The sequence below is a fragment of the Opisthorchis viverrini genome (genome assembly GCF_000715545.1).
Source record: "Opisthorchis viverrini unplaced genomic scaffold opera_v5_59, whole genome shotgun sequence".
NCBI lineage: Eukaryota > Metazoa > Platyhelminthes > Trematoda > Opisthorchiida > Opisthorchiidae > Opisthorchis > Opisthorchis viverrini.
In genome coordinates, this window is record NW_008751715.1 from 577,446 (window position 1) to 599,093 (window position 21,648).

The window sequence follows — 21,648 nt, forward strand, 5'->3', positions numbered from 1 at the left end:
CCCCCCCATCCACCTTTATTCTTTTCTTTACAATAAGGCTTTCAAATAAGTCATGGCTGTACGGCAGTGAAGCATTGGTGTTGAGCACTGATGTCATGCTGTCGTTGATGATGATGCAGTCCATGGACAAAAAGATAGGCATAATTTTGTTTTGTTGGTCACCAACGTTGTAATTCTACTTCCGGGTCCACTTTTCCCTGTTTAAAACCTGATCCCTCAATTTACGTGGCTTGCTACATAGAGGTGAGACATACATAAGAACCACCCAGCTCAAAGTGGTTATCCATATGAGTGAATTTAGAGTGACTGACATTTGTCACCAGACAAATCCCGGATTAGGTTACATTTAGTTTCACAAAAATGCCCAACTTTGCGATCAGTTTTGGAGAGCTACAGCTGTAAACCCAATTAGGCCTGCGATGCGTGTGACAGAACACAATTTCGTTAGGATATTTTGCGCTATGGCCAAATGTGAATAAGAAACACAGTTTGCAATACTCCATTGATGAGAATCTGTAGGGCCCGTTATATAAGATGCTTATGTCACAATGTTAATCTGTGGTTAGAAGCTGGGAATTATCAAGTTGTACAAAATACATGCTTAGTGAAATCCATCACTTTGTGTTTCATACATCACGTTAGATTGCGCTCCGTTACAAGTGTAATTTGGTTTTCGTTCCAACTTTTGTAAAGCTGGAGCTGCCAATGAGACGTTTACTCGAGCAAATGTACATAAATTTAAGTATCGGAGATAAAATGTCAGATACGATGAGCCATGCCCACCCAGAAAAGCAGGCAACACTGCGTTCGATTTCTTGTCCTGACGCAATTCGGTGCAGACATTGACAGTTTTATAAAAAACCTGGGTGTTCTCATTTCGGCTAACTAAAGTGCGTAAGCAAAGCAAGCAGCCTAATGCCAGCCTGTTAGTCATTCTGCGTGAACAATAAAGAGGTGGGTTGGAGAATGCATGATATAGTCAGCCAAGTACAAATTTTCCGGTGGCTTCTTATTTGGAAACATCTTTACCGTTTCACTATTTACAACGGAATGTTTTTCTTTAGACAAACTTACCATGCTTTTCACCACTCTTCCCCGTTTTTAGCAGACGTCGTCTCGGACATTGTCATGTTCGCCAAGCTATTGAACGTTGCTGTGGTCGCAGACAAAGGAAAAGCCAACAGAGTTCCCCCAAAAAAGTTGGAAAACATTCAGAGATAACTGAACATGAAGCAGTGGCTCGAAAGAGGGCTAGCATGACTGATACTAATGAGGGGAACGTCAGAGGATGGCTGCAGGTTTGTAATCTTGTTTGGTAAATGTAAATAATGAACTGCAGTAATAATACGTCACTTGAAAGGGTAAATTCGGGGACCCATCTCGATTAAGGTCGTCTGGCGTGTATGGTAATCATTCAGATTTTAGTAATGCAATTCATATGTTATTTTAAGGATTTACTTCTCCAACGCCACCGAAATCGTTCTTCAGAAATACTCAACTGTTATTCAAATGGCGACTTTACAAAATAAATTGAATTTAGATATGAATTTGGAATAAATTATCGTCATGATCACTGATATTCTGTTGTTTTCCACGTCAATAAACTAAGTCAGTTTCAACGGCATTCACTTTGGCACCCAATGAAATAAAAAACCTATACACAATATAAGAGTGGCTGAAAATTGTAAAAAAAAGAAGCGCTTAAGAGCAAAACGTTGCATTCACATGAAAATTTGGCGCGTCGGCAAAACTGCAAATCGTGAGACGCGTATCCGAATTGAAGATGTTGACTTAGGTAGATGGCAGTTTTTTAATTTGTTTTTTGTCCAGGCACTGTTTGCTTGCTTTGCAAAGTCTTTTGTTTTTCAGTGAATGATTCTCTTTATAGTTAATGTCTGCAATACTCAAGGTGTTTGGTGCAGTATAAGTTTGGATACTCCTAAAAACGGTGCCTGTTAGAAGACAGTGCAGACCAAATTAAAACGAGAGGGTGATTTACTCTTCGGTACCTCGCAGCTGGTCTAGAACTGCTTCTGCACAACATCTGATCATAAATTTATCATTATTATGACAAACCCATGAATAGAGTTAAATAGAGTCCAAAACATAGACGCCCGGTGACATCTTGCCGATTACAGATGACCATGAATCTATCTTAATATGAAACTGATTCCCCGGACGGGTAGCCATCTTATCAAGAAATCGAAATGGCAAATTATCAGACTAACTAATGCCATACAAGCTGAATGCAGTTTAGGTTGAAAATCTTTCCAAAATCAGTAGTTTAAGAAGGTTTATTTGTGATTGGTCACGTGGCTTTGATTTTGCCATCCAGGTGACGTTACTACTTGCAAATTCGGTGGCATCTTTCCTATTCGAACTCTATTTGTCCAATTATTCTTTTGCATTATTTGCCACATATTATGCTGCAAATTTTTATTTAACTTGCGAAGATAGTGTTCGCTGTTTTGCCCCGTAAATGTCTCATTTCCTTCTAAACAAGACAGTTTATAACAAGGGAATTTTGTGCTGATCGCTGCACCAACCAAACCCTCCAATCACAATTGGTTTACTCCATTTGTGGCGCTGACTGAAGTTTAATGCTGAAAGTCCCGTTTGTTTGTTTTACCCGCCAAATAACTCAATTTTATTTTTATATTTATGAAGGAACATGCCGGAGATCAGCGCACAAGTTTGTGTGAACGTGTCAGCATTGAAAACTTTGTCGGAACGGAATCAAGATTATGGCAGAGAAATCCTCGTTTGGTTAAAAATGTTCCACCAGGTATGCATGGTTTTAAAGACTTAGACAAAACACAACAAAAGCCAAAATTTATTCAATGACAACAAATTGAATGCAACACACTTGTAGCCTTGCAGTGTGATTGTTTGTTGCCTATTTACCCCAAATTTATTCTCTTGATTGCAAAAAGCAGTAGGAACACAACACCAACATGAACACAACAGTATAGGTCAGATTTAATAATTTATAGGGTAAGGTCTATAGCTTGACTACATTTGATCAATGAATAAATTAGTGGCACGTTGCTGCTTTGTTTCCTGATGGGACAGTAGGCTTTTTTCCTAAAAGTTACATTCCTGTATGTGATCAATCGGCGTTTTTGTGCAATTAAGGTGATGAGCTGGCAGAAACCACTCATGTTTTGCAGCATTCCTCTTGAATTTCCGTTCATTATTCAAGATCTTATGTCACGGTTTCAGAAGACAAAAGTGAAAACCGGCTGTGGAATCACAATATCATGCTGGAAGCCATTCTTAAATTGTTTACAAATTTAGTACTTTTTTAAACCATCATTTATTCCGGTGACAGAAATGCTGGCATTCTGTGAGTCAAAAATACTGTGATTGTCACACAATATTTTGTCCCTAGGGGTAGCCTGGTCTAGCAAGAAATGCTTATCAAAGTGATTCTTATACCAACTGGAAAAATGCAGCTTGTGTGACAACCCCATTCGTTTCGCAACTTCTAATTCCAGCCTGAATATGTCAATAAGAATGGATGTGCTCCCCATGTAAAATGGGTGGCGCATCATCCTATTACTTCCAATCCGGATCAAGACTTTGGTGTTGGATGCTCGAACGACAAACGGGACTGTCGCTTGTTCGAAAATCCCTGAAGTTTCATGAGATGCGCACTGCTGATTCCCCATAAAGATGCAACATTTGTACAAAACTACTTGACGAAATCTAATTAGGAATTTCCTCGCATCATCAAGAAACGCACAAGAATAAAGTGCAGGATGTGTAAATGTAATATATCAAAATAGTATAAAGCATCGTTGGTCAGGATAGTTGCAATGCAGGCCGGGGGTGCCAACTGCAATTTATTTTCACTACGAATACCGTTGTATGCTGTCCTAAAATCACTCATTCGTCCTTCAGTGCTGCATTTTCAATGTGTGACTCGATTTTTCATTTCATGCAGTTATTTTGTTCAGATAACCGCCTAGCTTCTAAGTTTCAGAGATAGAAAGAACATGGACATTCGTTGAAAATGTGATGCCATATTCACGTTTTGCACAGTGACGTAAGCCGAACGGTCAGGATTTTTATCCGGTTATATTGGGATTTCTGTTTGATGAGAAGCCAATCAATTCTCAACGCTTTTTCATTCAGCTCACTTTGGTGAGTAACGCTTACAGCATAGAACACTATATCGATGGTCAATTTATTAGAGTAGTGCGTGTGGGAAGGTCTTGTTAGTTTTCTTATCCAATTATGATGAGTGCACTGTGAGTAGAGACATATAGAGTGTTATTATAACTGCTAAGCTGACTCCACAGATATGTAAGAATTCGCCGGGACAAATAATCGTGCAAAACTGGAGACTGTCGAGGAGTGACAAAAGTAATTGTCTGCGTTAGTTGTATCTGTTCGCTTCTGGACACTGGTTCAACTATACAGGCTTCTGAAGAATTATAAACGAATATTGTTCTTTCTCGCTTTTCACCAGAAATACTGTCAGCTTTTATAAACTCCGTCTAGTTCTGTTAACTTACCGGAGCAGTAATCTATAGTACAAATAAAATACTCTACACAATTTACTCAATTATAAGCTTGCGAATGATAGCTGTTAGTAAAGCGTGACGCCGAACTGACAATTGGCTAGATAGGGCAGACTGAGCCAGCGGCTGAAATGGAATTGAACTGAAAGTATGTTTCCTGCATGCTATAATTTGTAGAGGTTTGCTGACATTTATTACAATATGACAATACTTTCTGGGAAGAAGAATGACTGTTGTTCCTTCTCTGTGCCTAATTTTAGATGATGGTTTATCATTCCCCTATGTTTCCGATGCCCGGTCAACTGAAGTACGACCGGCTTATCCTGAATCACTTGAGACACCGGACGCACGTTGGTCCACTTCCCGATCAACGAACGTTTAAGATCGAAGTAATCGCTGCTTGTGATCAACTCTTCCAACAATTCCTATCTGTATTCTTCCCCGAACGCTCAACTACTGTACAAATTTGTAGATCAGATCAACCCGAATATAACTTACCAATGCCAGAGAAACCAAGAATGACCTAGGTGGTGAATCTGTCGGTTACCTATGCTAGAAAAACCAACAGTACTACCCGTACTATTTTACTATTGCAGGATATATTTTTCTCGATCGCAAAACCTTTAAGACTGAAATGTAGAAAATACATAGATTCAACACATTTTTCAATATATGTGGACAACTATGGAAACATTTCCCCGGATGACTTTTCTGTGTTTTTACATCGGAAACATTAGACAAATAGTTATTGGAATGTCGATCAGCTGTTGTATTCATGTAGCCTATTCTTACTCTCCTATTCTTTCGCTAACGCCGTAGTCACATTGTTTTTATTCTGACCGGTTGTATATGTGTGAGCATCATTCAAACACGCTCAAACCGATTTTTCACAACATTGTTTTCAATGTATCTCTATAGGAGCACAGAATTATTTATGGCGAAAGACACAAGTGATCATTTTCATTCTGTTGACATATTCCGTGACAACGCGGAACAAGGGGTGGTAACTTGAAGCTGGCTCATCACATTTCTCATACAGAAATTTCGAAACAAATTCAATGATAAGGCAAACCTGGACGCGATAATGTCTTTACGAAGCAATGTAACCGTAAAGATTAAATCACTAAAACGTTCCTTGAACAGACTTCTGACAATTCTCGGTATGAGTATGACAAATGACATCAATCAAAACGAATATTGTTTTTCAACCCAAAAGAAAGGGTTAGCATGGGTGAACTAAAGGATGTTTCTGTGGTAATTTTTCGGATAATTATCAGCAAACGATGAATGAATGAATATGCATATACACTGACCAATGTGCTGACAGTCGTATCCGCTGTTCTTATAAGAGGAAGTACAGAACAAGCCTGATAAAACACCATGGAGGCATGAAAATCCTTTGATCTCCGGCTTAAGGAAAAAGGAGATAACTCAGTGTGTTAAGTAAGAGGACTGTGGTGCTGAACAGGACGGCCTGATCGAACTGGCAACTACTGCACTACATTTGAACGTTTTAGGAACATTTGGTAGCTTATATGCAAACTTCAAAGTATTCAGCACATGGCGATCGGAACTCCGTATAACTGGCTGTTGTCTTTTCAAAAGCTTGGTTTTTCATGAAAACATATAATAATTTAGCCGAGAAGTTGCTGATGATCACAGACAAGCCGATACTTATCATGTAATTGTCTGGGAACTTAATACGAGGTACCTATTGGTGGCCAGCCTATACTGCACCTTTTGCCCTTACTGAGATTCATTATGCCGACAGCTACAAAATTTTTTTAACAAGCCATCTGAAGATATGAATAAGGGGCTACGATTTCTACAGCCACATGACGAGTTTTCTTTAATACAATTACTGTCGCATCGCTCAGCTTCTTGGCATCCTAGAAACTAATCAAACTTCGGACTGTAGGATCTTATTGAATAGATGCTTATAGTTTATGGTAAATTGGTCACCAATAAGACTGACTACGTATAGTGGATTGCTCATGACGAGGGCAGAATATCCACTCATGTCTTTAATTAACTGGTTTTATCATAGAAATGTTAACAACCAAACGTATGACTAAATCAGAAAATGTGTTGTGCGTCTCGAAAGTATTTTTCTGCTGAGCCCCAATGGAGTAAAAGTCGGTTTGAAAAAAATCACCCGTAACTAAATGTGATATGTTCAAATGATATTTGAGAAAATAAAGATGGTAATCTTACCCGGATTATCCCTACTCATCTGGCATTTATTAATCCACAAGCTTCTTATTTCGTAAGATTGGATTGCTAATCTTATCTTAAGCGGAGAAAAAACAGTGTGCATAGAATACTTTGAGCTGAAAATAGAAAGATGATCTGTTCGTTTCTGCTTGGAATTTGTAAGTACGATAATCTGAGTTCGCTTGATTTTCAATAAGGTTGCGACACGCAAATCTGGCACTTCATAATGTTTTAGCGATCTATTTCAAAGTAATTTCAACGAAGGAACATGGGTCCCTTTAAAGGCTGCTTCTCCTTTTTGGGCGAAAAAGACCACTTTAGTTTTGAATGGTGCCTTGGCTTTGAAATTGGTTGCACGAATGGTTAAATGTTTCCTTCCAAATTATAATGAATGAGCGTAGATTAGGGTATAAGGAATAGTGGGAGCTACATCGTCGACAACCACCATACATTCGCAGTGAAATCCACCTGCACGAACACCAACTTTAATAATAGATAAACAGGTGTTATCCACAGGATAGATGAAAAAACCGATATGCTGAAACGCCCATGATTTGTTAAAAAACTATTTGTAGAAAATGGATTTTTAAATCATCCAAAACAGTCGTTGAATGAAAAACTTTCCTCGCAAAACGTTTATGTTTTGCAGGTCGGGGCTGTCGAGCGTAAAGAACACGTTGAATTTTCCCCACGTATGTCTATTGCCTGTGCCGAAGAATGTGCACAAGCAAATATGCAAGCCAAATTATTGTCATATCATGGCCCCTAACCAGCGCTGTGAAACATTCAAAGTGTCATTATGTTTCAACATGGTTAAAGGCCTAATTTACCAAAATTCAATGATACCATAGGAATTGCAGCTCACACGCATGCAATTGAGTTGAGTTAAATGTTCTTGCCGGGATTCATTTTCCAATGCCGCAAATAAATCAACCCATCAATGGAACTCAAATGGCTATATAATTTTAGTCTTGCTACTTAGAATGACAGTTTTTTTTAACATATGACAGATCGCAAATATGCATCCCACATTCAAATCCAGCCAACTTCTTTAGAAGACGCTCGATTATCATTATGTAATCTTCAAACACACGAGTATGCGTTGAGCTGGGATACTGCTACCCACACAAGAAAGCCTTGATGTTTAGCGTGAGACGTAGATGTGGATTTGTTTGAGTCCATCTTCATGATTATTTCATACGTTGGCAAATCTCACTCTTCTGTAGAGGGCAAAGTTCTAACCGTCCAAAGTTTTCACTGCCATATTTGCCCGTTACCATTTCATCGATGGTCAGGTAGGTTCATCTGGGAATCGACAAAATTTAGGGCAGACTAGGACTACCCGGCCGTTGATGTTCTAAACCAAGATTCTACCGGTGTTAGCTAGCTTTTAATCTGCTGACACTTCCAGATGTAGGCACGAGTGAGCATATTTGGAAAATGCTTTTCAGTATAACGGCTTTCCAGGCGGGTTTTTTTGGGTGGATTATGAAAGCGGTTGCAGAAAATATGGTCTACACAGCAGTGTGGATGCAGCCATAAGCTATTGGAGGACGACTCATCTCCTTTGAAGCCGGTGTTTGTTGGTGTCAGGGAGGTAATGGCTGGGAGAGTGGGAGGACTAGGGGCGTGTGTGATGCCAAGAAGACCGAGGACCCCACATATTAGCAGATGAATTCTTAGCTCACTGAGTTGCCTGAGATTTTCGCGAAAGTTCGGAAGGCTGCATGTAAAGAATGGCTCAGCAGTGACACAAGTCTCCGTGCATCGCCAAAAAATTCAAATTCAAATTCAATTCTCAGAAAGTGAGCCCGGAAAATGAATCCTTCAATAACGCAAAATGTGACTGTGAATGTATCGTCTTTGTGGTTAACAACCAGAAGCATGAAATGCTAGTTGTTTTCTTGAAACCTCTTTAGTACAAATTCTTTCACATCCTTCCTAAGACCATACCTGCAGGAGGTTGGATCACCGTCATCCTATTCACACGATCAGTATTATTTAGTGACTGCTTTCCACCATAGCGTTTCCTAATGTAGAGAAAAATCTGTGTCCTCTTCTTTATCCGATTATCAGATAGGAGAAAAAGATTGTCTAATCTTGAATTGCGTAGTACAGACGAAAAGATACCTCCAAAAACTACTAATGTTTTGGCTAATGTGTCAAAGCAACTTTCCTAAGGTTGAGTTGACCTAAATCAAATAACTTTGGGCAGGTGTTAGGATGTCATAAGACATTGGTGACAACTTTAACGGAGACTTAAACGGAGAATAGCTAATGAAGCGACCATCCGTGATGCATAGATTTCACCCCCCCCCCAAACGTGAGTTCACCATCCCCGGTCACTGCATAGCCGGTACCACGACGCTATCCAGCTTCTAGCGCCTCGTCCCAAACTTTGAATATGCTGAGAACATCTATGTCGTTAGGGGGTAACTTTCACTAAAGTCACAAGGAACCTGTTCATATGAGTGAGCCAAATCCGCACTCAGACGACTCAGTTACTTGGTCACGTGAACGCCACACAAACAAACGTTGGCATGCGCTTGCGCTCGTTTCGTTCTCAGCGGAACGAGCCGACTGGGTGTGTCAAAAACCCGGGTCTTGTAGGGGCACGTAACCTGTTGCAAATATGTTTTGCGCACTATCCGATTAGTGGAAAGTGAACATCTACGGTACGCATGTTATGCTAAAAATTTTTCTCGCGTATCTGTGTTCACCGGTGCCAAGCAAAATCATAGCTCAATTTTCAGAATAATTTCAGAGCAAGCCGATTTAAGTAGATACGGTTGGTTGATAATGTGCCCGTGATGAATGACATTGATCGGTTCTGAACTTATAAGTTTCAGGTTAATTCGACTCACTCCTTTTATGCAGTTGCTTCTTAGTCACACAGCTAATCACGAAAAAGTAGACGCTCAAATTTTAAAAATCCATAGCATAAGATGCCCGCGGATATTCCGTTGTTGGTGTTCATGTCACGTAACAGCGAACAACTTCCGTTATTCGATATTTCGGCTCGGTGGATGTGTACTCATTCTGGGCTACTCAGTTAAATGGGTTAAGGGGGATCATCAAGATAAACTGTGCCTCAAGCTCCACTTTGTCACTTGGACTGGCATCCGGATAATGTAAAACCAAATAGTCATATTGTTTGACTCCGTGGGAGTTGCAAATGAATAGTGTGATCAACAACGCAAATAACTTCAGAATAATGAGCACCATTGACCACCCTTTGGAACTGAACCGAGAAGAAGTCTTTTTAATTTTAACTGATCACAGCGCTCAAACCTGTTAACTTTTATAAAGGAAACTACTCACAAGCTTGGGGCTCATCAGGTAGGCGCGGTCGTGGGCTGTCGAAGAGTTTTCAGCAACCTTGTGAGTAGTTTCCTTTATGAAAATATACCGCGATATCTCGAATATTGTGCCAACTGAATCATGAGGCGGCCTGTGTGCAGCACATTCAGCTGAAGGACATCATAAACGAGAGATTCAATTGTCTCCCGTTAAAACCAAATTGACCTGTTAACTTTTAATTTGAAGATTAAGGTTGTTTTGTCCATCCAGAGAATATCATGCATGGGTGAGTGGTTCAACCCACAATGAGCGAGAAGCTGATTTCTGGCCAACCTTAAGCTTGTGAGTTGTACTCATTTCAGTGGAAATACGAAATCTGATGGAGTCACCCACTCATGCGAAGATTATTTGTAAAAGGTTTTATATGTATAAAAATCGCTTCATATAATTAAAATCGACAGTTCTAATAATCTGAATAAACGAGACATACCCTTGTCATTTTGGCAGGTTTTAATTCTTGTACTCCGTAAAACTTTTATAGGGCCATACTTCCTGTCTGTTAGTTACTTCACGACATTCTACTGGCAACAACAGTGGATAGGACCTCATATCAGACAAATATTCTCTTGTAATAACACAGATTTCTCTGCTACCATCTGACAAAAGTTATCATCCAGATTTCAGCCTCAAGTGGGTGGAAGGTGTATGAGAAAAATGTGAACCGACTGGACAAAATTGACGCTCATAGGTCGTTGGTCACCAGGCTCAATTATGTGGTTGGAAACACATAGTAGAAGCATAAAAATAACGCGCTTGCAAGTTAAATTTCCTCCTGAGACCTTAGACCCTTTTACTAAGCGGACGAGTTTAGTCCTTTTTACTTAAATGATTTTTCTAACAATGGTCGGACTTACTTTCTTCCTAATACTGTTTGACACTAACAGGATGTACCCTTCATAGACCATTGTCAAATCAGGTAACAATGAACTTTGTCTGATATGATATGGTTCCAGTAGCTTTGGAGATACCAACATCAACAAAGACAAGTTTCATTGGTCCGCTCCGGAAGAAAACTCTTGTGCGTTAGGTCGTTCTGTATTTTCAAGTAAATCTATCGACATATAATGGGAAGAATTTTGTTTTCTCACTAGCTTAAGGCTCCAAAAAGTGATGAGTATGGCTAATTATGCCGAATAGTAGCACCTTTTCTCTGAGGCATTTAAGCCAAAAGCGTTTGTGAAGTTATCCTCTGGAGGAATGAATCAGCCAAGTGAAAATTCTGCTGTTAAGTAAGGACCGGGTATAGCATGAAAATCGAAGCAATAAGAAATTCCATAAAAAATGAGACCGGTTTGCATCTAAAATCGGTCTTTAAAGGGGTGGCCAGAACCGACCGGATAAATTAGGTATTTTCGTTATTATACAACTTATTTCCAAAAGACCGTTTCTCTTGGCACTTCTGTGCACGGTTCACAATTAGACAACGTTTGCCATGACAGATTTTGACAGACGCTCCATATAAACTGAAATATGTGGCCAATTCATATTGTATTCTCTGCACTCGCAAGTGTGTTTAGTAATTGCCTTAGTACCTAGGTAGGCTGTTGCCTAAAGACCGATCCCGTTGCACCGGACCAGTATGTTGTGATGAATTCCAATCACACGGAAGCGTTTAAGGGTTCACCTTTGTCAAATCCCAATATCACTGAGTTGGTACTTATCAGCTGTCCCACGAGAATGGTGAAATTTAAGAATATCCACTAACTGCTCTGAAGTAGTCAGGTCCCCTATAATTTACCTGCAGTGAGTGGAAAAAAGAAAAACATTTACATATTTTAAAAATATCAGAACCGTCCTTAGTAAATTTATTAGGAAACCGGTCGTGTTTTGGATCCTCGTGGCTCTAAAATAACAAAATCTCTTATCAAGTTATATAAAGACATACGAATCAATTTACACCCCTCATAGATGGGCTCCTTAACAGAATGCTGCTTCATCCTCTTGTTTCAAAACAAAATACTGGGACCAGTTCTCACGACTTTCCTCTTTATTAAATTATACTTGAGATTCTCACATAGGTACAAATGACCCGAACCAGTCGGTACTTGGTCTGAAAATAATTCTTAGCTAATGCGGAGGCGCTATTATTTGATAACAGTAGATGCCCGGATCATCTATGCGGGATGAAAGACAAATACAGGCGGGCAAACACCATCAGTTATTTTGAATTTTTAACACGCCTGATGAAGAATTCTCCCCTGTCTCGTGAAGGGACAGCACATGTGGTTAGGCATATCTGACTTCAGCTCGACTGGCCCAAAACAGCTCAAGACAGCTTGGCGGTTGAGAGGAAAACTTACTGCTCTGAATTTTCTCGTTCGAACCCAAGCCTGGCTTATTGATCACTTCTGCCCAGAAGCATGCAACCTAGAGATATCTTAGCACTTGCCCATCGTTTGGGTGGCATGGCAGTTAGGCACACAATGGGTGTTACAAGTGGATGAACACTATTATTAGTATACAGCCAGGCATCTCGTTACAAGACACCCGAACTATTCGAAAACCTTTGAAGGCAAACCTTGTTGATGCAGTGGCAGTGGTTGTTTGGCGGATCGCTGTCAGCTAAGAAGACCTATAGAAAGGAAATTGAAAGGGCCCGGAAATCAAGTCGGTTCACCTTAATAATCCTGGATAAATAATACCTACGTGCTACTGACGCAGCAGATTAAGATATTCCATTACTGTTGTATTGTTTAGTCGAGATATACCATTTTTCAGGATAGTTCCAAATAGTCAACAACCTTTATTGATTACACAATCTTTGGGGACCTTTAGATGATTTCTGATGTCAGTTTGGTGTCATGTGACTAATACTGGTGTCTTTCGGAAAGCCTATCAACACTGTTGTCTGCTACATCGAGACTTGGATAAATATCAACCTGTGTACATTATTCGTTAAAAAAGTGTCTATCGCCCATATATCACGGTTAGGCACATGAAGGTTGGGCACACATTTCTGTTCATTTCGTTTGTGTGGGTTGCAACGCAGACCTTTAACAAACTTGTCACACGAGACAACGCACACTATATTATCCAGGGCCTTGTGGGAGACAAATTTATTCCATCGTGTACTTAAGTTGAAATATTCAAAATAGATCAAAGCGCGCTTCCATATCACGCGTCCCAGCTGCATTCTGGAATTCACAAACAGAGTACCGTAAACCGGAGTCTGACCAACAATGTAATCGAACTTGGAAGTCGCAAACATGAGATGCAAAATTACGGCTGCCATCGAGGAAAATATATTCGAGCTAGGGGAGTAATAATTTCCCATTGTTGGTTGGAGGACACCTTACATAACAAGCCAATGAAGAAAGCGTCTTTTGAGATGCTATAGTTTGTGTTAGGCTTCCCAAGCTAATATTATCCAACTTTGTGGGGAATGTGTCAAAGTATCTACATCAAATTTCAAGAAAGAGAAATGTCATTCAAGAAGAGGAAGGCCAGTCGAGCTGCTATTGGGTATAATTAAACAATTAGTTCTTATCATGTAGCGTAAAACACAGATTGGTACTCAAGCATTGGTCATGAGTTAGGAATGCATACTAGACGGCTAACACACGAAGAACAAAACAAAGAAATAGGCGCTTGCTGTGTTAGGCGTACCCTGACAGGAGGTAATCAAATGACTGGGTCAATTTTTCGTGGCTCTATACTCAGAATGGATAAGACTGCGCGTCGCTTTCACTCGAAGCGTGTATCTGTGCTGGAAAGTTAAGCTGATGCATGGTCTCATTCAGAATACTCATATTGTTGTCACTGGTTTCATCGTGATATGCGGTGCACTGTGTACTCCTGAACGCTGCACAGTGATATAGCACATATATCAGTGCAGCAAAGGCCCCTACTACTGAGGTGGAATGCACGTGCATTAAAACCTACCAGTAATGCGCCAAACAGCACTATAGTCTCATCGGCCATACGGGCACCGCAAAACATCTTTTCACCTTAAGAAGTTTCCATAAGAGAAGTCGGGCCTTTTATGGGAGGGTTACAAACGAGGATTAGAAATTAGCCTCTTGATAAGTGGTCTAAAGCGTAAGGAATGCCACATAATGGGTAACGTGGAGCTTGGCCGGGAAGAAGCTCACTATCGCCTTCGCCCTTTACATGAGTGGGCAAAACATGATGTGGGATGATACTGGTGGGGCACTCCATAAGATACGTAAATTACTGACGTAGCTTGTCCAGATGTTTTCCTGCCTCAAATTTACATGTTACGTTTCCAATGCGTCATACACTAGTCCCGGTGTTTAGCCTTTGCTATATGCACAAACGCGGAGGCGCGGAGTTAGAGTACCTGATATTCCTCGATGTCGTCTCTCCGTATGGAGGTTACTCCGAAAATTGCACTTTGTGGGCATGGGTCACCCTATGTACATTGCCTAGAGACTGCCAACTATGTAATGAGCTACCGTGCATCGCTCGATCAGGCCGCTTCACCATTTCTTCTACTTTGTTGACTTATAAAGCTTTTTTACTGGGTAATCTGTCTCCCATTTATCTAGTTGTTTGTTGTGGACTTGAATAAATTTCTTTGGGTAACCCTTAGAAATCAGCATCTTTTTGAGAACTCTCCTTGTTCTTGAAGATGGTCAGTAGAGCAGCTACGTTTGGTTAGGCCAACCGAATTGTGCATCAGGATACCTTTGTAAGCTAAAAGAGTAAAACCGGAAATTCTCAGTGTTTGCCCAGTGGGTGAACACCTGAGAATGTCGTCTGGGCTTCTGGCAAAACCGGACAACACATCGCCTTTTTGGTTATTCTAGAAAGAGAATTTTTTGCACCACAGTTTAGGAGGACCAACTGACTGCAGTCATACGGCACAACTTATGAGCTTCAATCTGTCGCACATATTCAGCCGCTCAATTGATTCCGCTCCAATCGGTTAGGCAACTGAATCTCCGGAGTGCGCACTCTAGTGTACCCAGTCTCTCTGCATCACACAATGTGCACCAATTCACATGTAGGTTGGCAGAGCAGATGAGAGCTTATGTGAATGCCCCTCAGAACATTTACTCTATTATTTAAGTCAGGTTACTTATTGGTCAACGGGTGAGAACTGAAAACCTGCCTCACGAATTAACAAGCCCTTTCTATCCATTGGACATAAAGATTACCTTAGTACAACGGTCGCAATTTCGCTGCATACTGTTAGCTCAAAATTGCTAGCTTGCAGTAAAATTATGTCGATCAGTCACTATCGCACAAAGGATCCTGGAAATGGGCCACCGGTTTCCATTGGCCTAAAGGACTGGAACTGACATCCGCCATACAGTTGGCTCCGTTATCGTCATATCCGTTATGTCGTTAGTTGTCCTTATTTACGATGTAAAGTTGGTGGTGTTCAGTACTATGACTCAAGAGATAAAAGCGTACTTTTGATGTACTGCTGATATTTTTTCATCCAGAACAATAGTTTGTTCAGAAGAAGGGATAGGCACATACGAATCTTGGTGTACTGATCCAGTTTGGAGATCCCATCAGAGTGCTGCTAGCTCTCTGAGTATACCAAGGAGGCAAAATATCCGCTGTCTAACTTTGAACTGCATATTATTCCAAAAATGAATGAGTATGATGACGGACTTGCTGTTAATCTAAGTTTAGGGTCCTTTGCATCAGTACCAATTCTATTTCTGAACGATTGGGAGCAAGAACTATTAAAAACAATAATCTTTGGACTTTGGAGAATCCAGAAAACCTCAACAACAACGGATGATTTTGTCAATGATTCGATGGAGTTAACATGGCCAAACTATATACGGTCAGATACCTGGCAAATTTTGATTGGTCACATCTAATTTACCAATGTACTTGATGCTTTACTTTCTACGCAGGTCTGTACCGCGCTTGTTCTTAGAAACAAATAGGCAACCGCTCTCAAAATATGAACTGCGGCATTCCTGAGTCAAAAATAGATAAACCATTTTTCTTTTCATCGGTCTATGTGAATACTAACGAATTTTCGATGCATGCATAAAGGTTTTTTAAACTCGCATACTGGTCCACTAGGGGTGGACCTCTCAAAAAGTCACGAGGTACTAGCCTAAAGTTTGCTTATCAAACCGACAAACGTGGATTTTCCGTTATCAGCTAGCTTCGCGGATTTCATCACCGCTTCCCGGGTAAAAAGACCGAGCTTAATATGCGGTATATCAACCAAAAAGAAACTTGGTTTATTCAATGCCTATGCCTATGCGTGGTGTATTATACAAGTTGTACAGAGGGGCAGACCCCAAAAATTCAAATTCTACACCAAAAAACGAGCTAGCTGCAGGAATGTTGCGTCCTCGGTTGTCATTCATTCACAAATGGGTACTCGTCCAGCCTATCAATCATCCTAGCGCGCAACATATCATACTTTAACTCGTTTTACGTACACCGAATAAAGAATTCACCTGAGGAATCGGCTCGCCCCTAAAAATAGGACAATAACGTTTACACATAATCCTTTGATCATTCACTTCTATACCACAGGGACAAGTGCATAAATTTGACCAGACAGTTTGGTTCATCACTGCTTTTGGTATTCTAAAAACTGATGTGGTCTGTGGATATTTCTCATTATACTGCTGCTTCAAAGCTACCAAAACAGATTGCGCCACCAATCCATAGTGCAACTACCGATCAAGATAAGACCGGTAAAAAGGCATGAATGTTCACTAGCTCAACTTTTTTCAGCGGCGGTGTACGTTTTACTGCATTATAGGTGCACAACCGCTACAGATGCACTTGCATATTTGCAAGAAAACGACCCAGTAGATAAATGTTCTGCATTTCGCCCAACTCAATGAGTACACCCTTTTATTGCTTTGTTCTGCCTAGGTTGGTGGCCTGGCAAGTACTCCTAGTTAATGACCAACGCCTGAGTAATAGCCAACCGCAATAATTAATGTAAGGCGATCGTGCAACAATGTCTTGTTTTTTGGTTCAACTAAACTTCCTGTTTTCATGACAGCATACCTTATGTAGGACCTTAAGTGGGGAAACGTTTGGTTAACACGCCTGTTGTTTGTCTTATATGACGCGCACCAATATATTAACTACACTTTGCAGTGGTGCGATTGAGCTTCCTGAATTTTAAACGTCTTTCGTTTCCTCCACTCATAGCCCAGTTGATGTAGATAAGCGCGTTTAGTTCACGCAGTTGCGTTTACAATCACAGCCTTCTATTTCATTGTCCAACGCCTAATTTTTGCTGCCATGCGAAGTATCTTCTAATTGTTCTGCTACAATCGGACTTGCTGAAGCCTTTGACCTTTGACCCCCACCGCAATAATGAGCTAAATACCTCATCGGGACAGTGTGAATGTTACTTCGAAGTTTTAGGTATTTTAGCATCATTTCTGTATAAAAATGAGGAAAAAAACAATCAGTAAATTTCGTTGCCCACCTCTTAAATGTGTGGAGATTTTTCGACTTTTCTTTAGGCTTACCTCATTTCCGTTGAGAAAATATTTTCAGGCACATTCAGTTGCCTGGAAACATCACAAACGTGCGATTCATCGGGGTTCCAGGTGACTCTCTCGCAAAACCAAATTAGTTTGCAAATGAGTGTATTTCGCTAAAATTTGAGATTTTTTCTGCCCGATAAACAAACGCCTAACACGGAATGAAGTCGATTTTCACTGTTTTTGTGCTAGTTAGGAGAATCGTTGTCGCGTGCGACTTGGAAACGGCATTTCGAAGGCTACGGTAAACATAATATTCGAAGGGAACGGAAAGAGGGAATCTAAGTATCAAACGTTTATCTCTAGCTAAGCCACATTTCTTTGTAAACTTGGTACCAAAATCAGCACTCAGATACGACAAATCGCCGAAAAAATCTGGGTAGCTTTCAAATGTTCGAAGCTCGCGGTCTTTCTGGATTTATTTAGCTTTGAAAATGGTCCAGAATTATCATCAGGATTGTTGTATGCTATCGTTTCCAATAGAAACTGAAGTACTAAGTAAACATGGTTCTGAGAATAACCGTTAGAACTTGTCATAATAAAAATAATTGGTCTCATTTGTGGAAGCTGTCTCGTTTCAAACACAATCAGTATTATATTATTGAAGTAGTGGGAATTCACGAGTTTCAACTAAAGTTTCGTCTTGCAATCAAAGTCACATTAAAATCAGATCCCTGGTCTCACAGAACGAATCAGCCGCGAAGTGCATCAAGGCCTTTCATATAGCTTCACTTCACTTACAGTCAAACTACTGATTCTCCTGGAAAGTCAAGGAGGGTTATACGGATTATTCTTTTTTCCTCGGGGATCATTAGGTCCATGCGTCTCACGAATCCCCGGGGATAATCAAACACAAGGCGAATTTTCTCCGATAGTTGATTGCCATTCCTTTTGGCTACTAGTGTCTGATCATCATTGTGATTAACTCCGATTTAGACGGAATTTAGCGCTACAATTTTTTATTCATGGTGTGCAAGTGCAGCATTGTAGTCGCCCAAGCAACTGAAATTCCAGTTCAAACGTGTTATCAGCCTTCCATACACATATTCTACCGGTCATATTAATGGTGGGTCTGCCTGCAGCCGACACAAAGCCCCATACGGTTGCCGACATACAGCCAACGGGTGACAAATGCAGGCTAATCACAAAAAGACAACATAACGACAACACCTAATCGTCCAGTTTGGCAAAGTGACCAACATGGTGACACTTCTACTCGATGTTATCTTCAACTAAGGGAGTGCTAACACAGTGATATGACCTTAAAAGATGTATGATATAATATGCCGATTGTGTTGCAATGTTTCTATGCAAAACCCCATTAATCGTAAAATTCGATGTGAATCCATGCACAACTAGCCAATAGGATAAGTGTAGCAGCTACCAGCTTATAGACGCTGGTCACAACGCCAACAGACACAGCCATTCAACTTATATCAGCAAACGATATTCCAGGCGTCGTTCCAACCATTCGGTTTTGTATCCTTGCATCTCCGAGCTGGTTTTCATGCGCCGGAATTTAACGCTAAACATTTCTTGCCTCATGCGTAAATACGTCACTCACAACTTTCGCCTTCACAAAGTTCTTGTTCTAGTTTGGTTATCATTAATTGTTCTATTTCTGAGTTATTATCACTACCTCTGATCTTGAGGTGATCCGCGTTGGCTGATGCTTCATGTGATGGCAACCCGCAACAGGTAATCCAAAGTGACCATGGGCGCCTATTAAGCATCGAACAAGCGTCAGTAGAAGTCCTTGATACCTGGATCTTGACGGGGTTTCGGCAAACCTGCTCCTCCATCCGTTCGAACGAGGGAGCATTTCACACTAAATATCTTCAGTTTTTGTTCAACTCGTGTCATTCTACTGGCACTGAACCCAGTCACAACTAGCTTTCCTTAAGTTGGTCTCATGCGAGTCCTCACACATTTTCCAGATAATATCCGGAATTAACATGGCAAAAGCATGCTCTGACCTCCACAGAATGTACGAGATCCTAGCTGGGTTAAGTCATGCCTTCAACTGCTTTAGGTTATTGTTTTCTTCTAGAGAACTTATAAGCGCTGCGTCACTTTTCCTACCTTATTTTGGAGGAGAAAAACTTAACACCGAAACCTATTTAAAAGAACCATAAAGTTTCCTAAAAATTTTGCATTTAAAAACGCTAGTGGTTTAATGATAAATGAGGTTTTAGAAAGCGCACTTTTACTTATCGGAAGTGCTTTGCTTTTACGCTCATTGATGATAGAGTTAAAGCATCAGCACCGAACTACCGACCGCAACATGCCGCAAATCACTGGCGGACGGTGGTAGCTATAACAATAAGCATTTCTGCGAGTTGCACTGGAAGACATCTTGACCGAAAGCATGGGATGTGAGAGTTATAGTTTTCCCAGAAAACGGGTTTTAAAATAAAAGAACACCATCAGCCTTGTAGAGCTATCAGATTGTAAATGTCTTATATTGCACAATGGTCCTCAGTTAAATGGGTTAGCCATTTCGACGATTTTCAGGCAGCACACGAAAAGACTTATTGAATGTCATCATTTTCGTAAAGGTAGAATAGATATCGAAAATCAGAACCCGTAATTTTAGTCTCTTTTGAAGCCTTGTTACCATAGGGATTAGGTGAATCAGACGAATCAGGGAATAGATGGAATTACTGGTCAGAATTTTCCCAGACCCAGTAGTACTGTGAAGCTCATTGGAACGCGCAACAGGTTCAATGGCGTAGGGATATACATCATAGCACTGATGCTGGCACCATCCTGACCATAAGTATTCCATCTCTAGTGGTAATGTTTTCCAATTTTATCAGTATATGTAGAAACGTCATGATGCTGCTTATATTTGCGGCTTGATTCGTATGAAACATTATCGCAAAATACGATTCTTTTGTTTTATTCGAACGTTTTGTTTTTCTAATCTTCCATTACTATCTCCTTTTGGCTAACGTTTGCGTAAACACTGTGTAAACAGTGGTTATATTCGGAGAACCACAAAGTTGAGATGAGTTATTTAGCCTGTGTTTGTGGCGTTCTTTCACATCTTTAAATCAGCAGTGATTGTATCTAATACCATAAGATTCTACGGAGGTTCTCTAGTTTCATTATCACAGATCGCTGTTTACGCTATGGTAATCCGCCTTGCACTATGAAACTTGTCAGTTCCCATTGGTTACTACTTACCTACTACTTATAGTTCCCCTGTTTTCATCACTTGTTAGATGTGCACTGAAAATGATAATCACCAACGATGAAACGGCTTTACAGCACAGACTGGTTCCTTTAGTAAGACGAAATCTCAGTTGAAAATTTCCAAATTTTCCCATGATATCAACAAGCTTCTCATTGTCTGTTTAACAAATACAACTTTTCACATCCATTCCTGCCACAGTGTAATCATCTGAAAAATAATGTATAAACTTTTTTTATGTCGCGTAGGTCAATTTCAACAATCCACAAGCTCATCTCATCAGACCAGTCCCTGAAACACGCAACCTAACGCTACCACACGTTCGTTCGTTGAATAAACATTATTGATCGGGTGGCTGGTACTGCTACTGCTAGCGGTTAATAAACCAAATTCGCCGGTTCCCCGTGACACCTCTAAAATATAACGCAAAATCTACTCTGTATGTTTAATTCGAACCAGAGACAAAATATTCGAGACATCCTAACTGGTATTTACATTGAACTATAAAATCCGATGCACCCGATGCACCTCACCCTGAACGAAAATCTGTGCACTCTGGTAGCAATCTTTGGGAAAATCCAAGAAGTATATTAACCCCTGTCTTGCACTGTCTGGAACAGCTATTACTAGACTAACGAAGCTAGGACAGTTGTCCTACTTCGAGTTCAGGTTGCCTAGCGGTGTGTGCGAATCGTACGAAAAACAAAAGCGGTGATAAATCCAATGAAACTCGCTGGTGATATCCTGCGAGGCCTTACGTTTTGGATTTTTTATCGTGCAAATAAAGAAGACCAATGAGTAGGACTAAAGTGTGTAAAATGATGTTTAAACTGGGTTTGCATGCACAGTGTTTCTCCAGGAACCGGGTTATTTCATTCATAAGAAGCCACAAAAACAACAC

At 40.4% G+C, this 21,648-nt stretch overlaps 2 protein-coding genes across 2 annotated transcripts in view; one reads left to right on the forward strand and one right to left on the reverse strand.

The window, feature by feature from the left end:
- The window catches only part of T265_03877 (hypothetical protein), a gene marked incomplete at both ends in the record, with an annotated part of 86,387 nt that extends 80,944 nt beyond the window's left edge, over window positions 1-5,443 (forward strand). Inside the window, 3 exons of the mRNA XM_009168469.1 lie at window positions 1,106-1,298; window positions 2,668-2,785; window positions 4,787-5,443. The remainder of the gene's footprint in view (window positions 1-1,105; window positions 1,299-2,667; window positions 2,786-4,786) is intronic.
- On the reverse strand, window positions 179-10,208 carry T265_13354 (hypothetical protein; the record flags this gene model as incomplete). The annotated part of the gene is made up of 3 exons (XM_009168494.1): window positions 179-233; window positions 4,567-4,652; window positions 10,062-10,208. Coding segments are annotated over 3 exons (288 nt in total), but the record flags the coding sequence as incomplete, so codon positions are not given.
- Between the last annotated feature and the right edge of the window lie 11,440 nt (window positions 10,209-21,648).